A 7,126-nucleotide genomic window follows, 5' to 3' on the forward strand; every position below is an offset into this window, starting at 1 on the left:
AGTGAACTAAACTAAAAAATATTAAGTTTAGTTTAGTTCAATTATTATGCAATTCATTTATCTAAGCAAGTTACAATCTTAATGAGAAATTAGAATACATTAAAACGGTTTATATAACACAGTGGGCACACGTAGTGGTGGAAACTGAGTGCCCAAATGAGCCACAGAGACATTAGAAAGAACTTTTTCAGTGTCAGAGTAGTTAATAAATGGAATGCACTAGGAAGTGATGTTGTGAAGGCTGACTCCATACACAGTTTCAAATGTGATAGAGCTCAATAAGCTCAGGAATCTGTACACCAGTTGAATGACAGTTGGGAGGCGGGACCAAAGATCCGAAGATCAACCCCCGCAAGCGCAACTAGGTGAGTACAGAGTGCATGTCCGTGCGTTACGATATTGTGCGTTGACGTGCTGTGCGCCAGAAGACTGTGCATTGTAGTTCTGAGCGCTGGTTCTCTGTTGTTACCTCAGTCGACTGACATTTTCTTCTCCAAGGGATTATTTCGTTTTCTCGGGTTCTGTCGGGGGACAGGAAGCCTGCATGTATGTATATAGGGTTATATTGATACTTTAGGCTTGTATAGAGGTCGCTCAAGGTGGAACTACCGACCCTCCCTGGGATACAACCCCATAACGGGTCCATCTAATTACCCAAAGCCACCTGAAGCTTCCTGGCATTACGTTAATAATGAATAAATATGATATATTTACTCATTATAATGTTGGTGCTGAATGTAGAACATGGAAAAATATATTTTTACTCTGACAAAATATAATTTCATAACGAAATTAGACGAAAATAAGCTGCTAGCGACGCCAATGTAAGTCGACGGTCCAAGCGACAATATTGTGGAGCGACTTATCCAAGACACATTGTTGCCTGAAGAGTATTTGCTGGCTTATCAGCCTCCTGTACTTACCTAATGATATTTGCCTTTACCTACCAGTACTGTATTAGAAAACATATGAATTTGTTTTGTCATGGTCAGGAAGCCTGTTCTTGTATACATACATAAGGCTTGTATATAGGTTCCCATAAGGTTGAAATATTGACCCCTTCCCCAGGACGCAACCTCACAGCAGTTGCCTAGCCCACGGTTACCTATATAATGGGTCCGTCTAATTACCACAAGCTACCACAAGCTACACAAGCTTCAGAAAGCTTCCTGGCAATACGTTAGTAATGAATAAATATGATATGTTAGGTTAGGCTGACCTAACCTAACCTAACCTAACCTAACCTAACCGACGCTTGGATCGTCGACTTGATTTGGCGTCACCAGCTTTTTATTTTCGCCTAATTTCTTTATAAAAAGATACTTTTTCAGATTAAATTTATGTTTTTTCGTGTTGTACATTCAGCACCAACATTATAATGAGTAAATATATCATATTTATTCATTACTAACGTATTGCCAGGAAGCTTTCTGAAGCTTGTGTAGCTTGTGGTAATTAGACGGACCGTATATAATGCTTGGTGAACTGAGGCATTGGGTGCAAGGTATCCAGATAGTTGTCATAGACAGCCATTTCTGCCCCACCCAGGAATCAAACCTGGGATCCTTGACTGGGAGTCGAGAACAAAGCCAACTGTATTACGAGACCCTCTACACGGAATGTATGTTTTGTACAGTGTAGGTTTGTTATATTGATGACACTTTCTTACAATAGGTATCATATAGGGTGCAATCATTTTGAGAGCTCATTTATAGATTACACCATCCACAGGATGGGTATGAGGGTGCATAATAAATAAAATAAAATAAAACAGTGCACTATTGTAATTAATTTACTACCCACACACCCAGAGATTTTAAATCCAGATTACAGTACTCCACCCAGTAATACATATAACATCATGCTTTCTCCAATACCTTTGATTTTCAGTTATTTAAGAATCATTTGTGAAGCTTAATTTTTAACTCGCACCTATTCTGAAAAAATGCAACTGTACTTCATTGTAATTTCTTAAGGAATTAGAATAATTAGCACAGCTGCTTGCCATGTATCATATGTGAAATTTATTTTCGACCTAAACATTGTAGATATTGGTTACAGGCCCACCGGGGAGGGGGAAGAGGGGTTTTTATCAATATTTTTAAACAGTCTTATAGGACACCACACTCATTAGATACCAGATTAAAAGACTATCACTACATTTTCTGCTGCATTATCATATGTTACACTGTATATATGATAATGTACATTTAATACACATTTTGAATAATTAGAATAGCTAATACAGTACTTTCTTTATTTTTATTAGCAGAGGGGTTCCATGACTGTGTATGCAAATAGCATAAGAAGTTATGGCTCAGTATCCAGTATAAATCCACCTCATTTCTTACGTAATTGCTCATTATTCAGATGATCAAATTACTCCTGAGTTGGTTTAAATATGGCCCACCTCTCCAACAATGCACAATATTTACTCCTAATAAATTAAGACATTTCAATACAGTACTTTTCTTTGTTTATGAAAATATTAACTGGCTCACATTACATTAATTATTTACTAGCACAGTTGAAATACCTGTACAGTAATTACATTTTCAGATATGCACATCAATTAAAAAGACTGATTTTTATTGTACATTACATATGCCAATAAATGGTTTAACAAATAATATCATAGATATGACATGTAGCTGACTTTACCAACTAGAATAGTTTGTAGAGTTATTTTGCAGATGTTTCAAGTATTGCTTCAGCCATCTGGGGAAGATTCAGTTGTCATAGAAAGAGTAAGGCATAAGAATTACATATAGAGAACAATATTAAAAAATGGCATGCTTAACATATGAAGAATTTACAAAGGCTTGCTTGGAGTTCTTCAGGAAGTCTCAGGATCTTGGAGACAACTGGGAATGTAGAGGTAGTACTCAAGAAGAGGGTGCATTCTATCTCCGTAAGACAGTGTGTTCTAAAAGTGGATATAGAAATGAAGGCACACAGTTATTAGAGACGTCGTTGCACTTGGATCAGTTGGATGTGGGGTGTCGGACTGAAGAGAACCTAACACAGTGCAATGATAAACTGGAGCCTTATGACCCTTCAGCTTTAAATGACTTGAGTGCCAAGAATTTTATCACTTTTGAATACCATGTTGTGTATAGTTTAAGTCATTCTGTTCCTACATTATATTTTAATGCATGGAACTCAGCAGGAAAATTATTAACTTTAGAAGAAGTGTGGGGGTTGGTTCATTCTCACTTTAGTGAACAAATTTTGAATAATAAATGGGAATCTTTAACACAAAAAGAACATCCTTTGCTTGGTCGACCATTTTTCCAATTACATCCTTGTCATACTGCAAAACTTATGAGTCAGGTGAAGTCTGAACATCAGTGTAATTCTAGACTGTCAAGCAGATATATTGTGAGTTGGTTGAGTATGTTTGGACCTGTTGTTGGACTAGAACTCCCATTAAATTATTTTCTTGACTAGATTGCAGATTTGTAATGGTAATATGGTAAATTAGTATATTAAAGAAGTAATTTTTTATGCTGTATTGTTAGCCAAACCACAATGTAATTTTGTTTATCATGTGAGTCTAATATCATTTTAGGGCTTTTAAGTACATGAACCTATTGAGGAAGCTTGAAGATTTGGTTCAATAATTATAATTCTGCTTTAGCAGCAATTATCAGAAGTGTTAAAATTTAAGTAGCAAGGGAATTCATTCTAAATTAGTCATTGTGTGCTCGTGTAGATTTTTATTACCTAACAAAATTAGAGAGCAAAACTAGAATATAGAAAGTACAATTGGTACAGTATTTCTCAAAAGAACAGTACCTGTATTGTACTGTATTGTATCATGTTTTAGGTACCATGGTTATATATATTTTACAACTTTGGAACTTTTTAAGTAGTCAAAACAGTTGGTTCACACCTGAAAAGTTCCTGGTTCTATTCCCGTGCAAGATGGAAACATTTGGGCAAGTTTCCTTTACCTGACGCTTCTGTTCTAGCAGAAAATAGGTACCCAGGAATGAAGTAACTTGTGGGTTGCATCCTGGGATAGGTTAATTGTTAGCCAACGGAGACCATAGTAAGCCTAACAGGCTTCCTGTCTCTGACAATATGAAACTATATCAGCCCTGGTTCAAGCCCTGGGCAGGTAAGAGTGACTGAGCACAGATCCTTAACTATTTATCCTGTTAACCCAGCAGTAATTTTGTACCTATATTGTAAGGTTGGTGGATCTTGTTCTAAAGGAAGACATAAGATAAGCTGTGGGAAGAGAGCTCTAAGCCTTCCTATGTATAGAAAAAACTATGTTGCTTCATTTTTATATCAAGGAAATAATTTTGTCATAACTTTTGGCTATAATTCTGTTATTCTCAACAGTCACTTGTACTGTTACTACAATGTCATAAGAGTATAAGAAGTAAAGAACACTGCAGTAGGTCTATTCGTGACAAAGTATAGTTTTGGTTCAGCTGATTTTGTAACTTTAAATTTCATGTATTAACCAGGAATAACTAGGTTATTGCTTCTAACACAAACATATATTTCATCAATACTGTATAAAGAAAGCATAATTACTGATGTAAATTGATCTTTATTTTTATTAACAAAATAATACACAAATTGAAAACGATCTTCTTTCATTTAGATCGTTGTCTAAAACTTCTTTTCCATACAATAATTGCTATTCATAAATAATACACTACTGTTACAAGTTTACATTATTATTCAATACCTTCCTTCCATCACCAGGGGCCACGAAAGCCTGGTGGATAGCGCGCAGGACTCGTAATTCTGTGGCTCGGGTTCGATTCCCGCACGAGGCAGAAACAAATGGGCAAAGTTTCTTTCACCCTGAATGCCCCTGATACCTAGCAGTAAATAGGTACTCAGGAGTTAGTCAGCTGTCACAGGCTGCTTCCTGGGGGTGGAGGCCTGGTCGAGGACCGGGCCGCGGGGACACTAAAAAGCCCCGAAATCATCTCAAGATAACCTCAAGATCATACAATAAGGACTCTGAAGAACGAGTACTCATTGATGTGAGTTTATAAGAGTAGCGCTGTCACTGCAGCAGCATGAGTAGGATGCACCCACATACACACACCTTGTATAGCTTCTAAATCACTAAGCCATCCTAAATGCTTTATTTAGGACATAACCAATATTATAAATACTCATCCATTTTTGGAAGCCTTCATTTATTTGTCTTTAGGCTATAATCTAAAACACGTTTCTGCATAAAAAGAAAGGTCATACTGTGTTATTGATGGTACTGTTCCAATCATGCCCCATATACTGAAAGGCATTTAGACTAATTATATTATACAGTGTTATATTGTCAGCAATATAGATTGTGAATGTGACACACATTCACGTATATGTAATTGTTAGTAGCACTGCCTCTTTGTTTCATTGTGCTCCTGTTTATCTGGAGTTTACCAACATAAGTATGTACAGATATTTGTGATTTGTAATAAAGTATTCCTTTTAGATTGATCTTTTACAGACTTCCAATAGTACAGAACATGTCATGTAAGTTTTTAATTAAATCTTTGATAAAAGACCTAATATTTATGGTATAATATTGGGGTTTGAAATCTAAGTATATATTACACGGTATTATTATTATTAATGTACAGTATATAGCAGAAGGTAACGTGTTACCATTTATCTAGTTCAGAATAATTAGGTATTGTAATTATTTTTAGACATTTATAGTAGAGATTTATAGTGTTAGTTTTTAGTTAGTTCATTTATTGTACATCCCATACCCCATCCTGTGGGTGACAGTGATAAAAGGTCACAGAGGTACATAATGGGCTCAGGAACTTAACCCTAAAATTCATTTAGCTAAGTAAGTTAGTCTTGATCAGCTAGTTACTGTTTGATGAATATATCAACAATGGGTTCAAGAATGACCACAAGTACAATCTTTAAGCAAAGCCACTTTCATTTGCATTGAGCTTGTTTCATAGTTTGATTTGCTTATGCACACTACCCATCATCCAGTGAACAGGGTGAAAAGGTTATAATCACCTGCAGTTACTATGTACAATTAGCAAACTGGGAATATTTGGCTAAAATTTCTGGTAGACCCTTTTTCATGAAATATATATAAATTTTTGTTAGGTATGCAAATTGCCATGTATTTTAAATTTACTTAGCACACTACAATGTTTTGGAAGCACAGAGCTGACATTTCAGTTATCATGGTAGTAGAAATATACACTGTACATGTATACTACACATGTAGTAGTCAGTTTTGAGAGTTCTACTCTCCAAGCCTGGCCATAAACCAGGGTTACTGATGAGAACTTAATTGGTAAGGCTGTTGCTGGCAGCAATAGACACACGGGACTAATAGGGTAGTTAGGATATGCATAAGATATATTATATTATACACATGATTCATAAAAAATAGTCATACTTTACTTCATTAAGAGCCAAAAAAAAACATACAAATTATGAAGATGAAGGTAAAGATCCAAAATGTGCATGTATTAAATACCAAATTTTTGGATGTAACCTACACACTTTCTCAAGGTGCTGTATACATTGTTCTGAACAGGATTCTAGGAGTTAGCGTTTATAAACACAATCACCTGCAAATATTTGTTTTTTTTAATAATAATAATAATAATAATTTTTATTTAGGCAAAGGTACATACATAAAGAGATTTTACAAAGTTTGTTGGCTTTATAGATAAGAGCTAGTACATACAATGCCTAAAGCCACTATTACGCAAAGCGTTTCGGGCAGGAAAAAACACTACTGACTAAAGCTTAAAACTAATGGGTAAAAAGAAAAAAATGCATTGAGTACAAATAAAAATAGAGGTAAAAGAGGGGGGAACATTGTTGAAAAAACAGCAGAAATACAATTAAAGATCCAATACTACATTTATAAATTTACATTTATAAATTTTAATATACTTGCACATATTTTGGGTCTTCACCTTCAGTCAAGCACAATGGTATTGTAGTAAGTTTCTCCATACAAGTCACTGTAATGAATAGAAGAGTTTCTGCACAGACATCATCATCTCTTCTTTTGATGTCAGTAACACTGTGCAGTACACAGATGTATACAGATACAGTACTCATGATATTTTTTTTTTAGTTTTGCAGCTACAGCATATTCTTGGTATGTTAT

The 7,126-nt window shown here is 35.3% G+C and overlaps 1 protein-coding gene across 2 annotated transcripts; it reads left to right on the top strand.

Annotated features, from left to right (window-relative positions):
- Positions 1–359: 359 nt before the first annotated feature.
- On the top strand, positions 360–5,463 carry Atg10 (Autophagy-related 10). Of its 2 annotated transcripts, none has more exons than XM_069328907.1 (2): positions 360–546; positions 2,681–5,463. In XM_069328907.1, the coding sequence occupies exon 2, from the start codon at positions 2,788–2,790 to the stop codon at positions 3,448–3,450; it is 663 nt and encodes a 220-aa protein (XP_069185008.1). In that variant the 5' UTR covers positions 360–546; positions 2,681–2,787; the 3' UTR covers positions 3,451–5,463. The 2 variants fall into 2 exon arrangements, with proteins under 2 accessions (XP_069185008.1, XP_069185007.1); XM_069328906.1 differs by having other exon boundaries at positions 362–546; positions 2,694–5,463.
- Positions 5,464–7,126: the final 1,663 nt, after the last annotated feature.

The sequence above is a fragment of the Procambarus clarkii genome, chromosome 22 (genome assembly GCF_040958095.1).
Source record: "Procambarus clarkii isolate CNS0578487 chromosome 22, FALCON_Pclarkii_2.0, whole genome shotgun sequence".
NCBI lineage: Eukaryota > Metazoa > Arthropoda > Malacostraca > Decapoda > Cambaridae > Procambarus > Procambarus clarkii.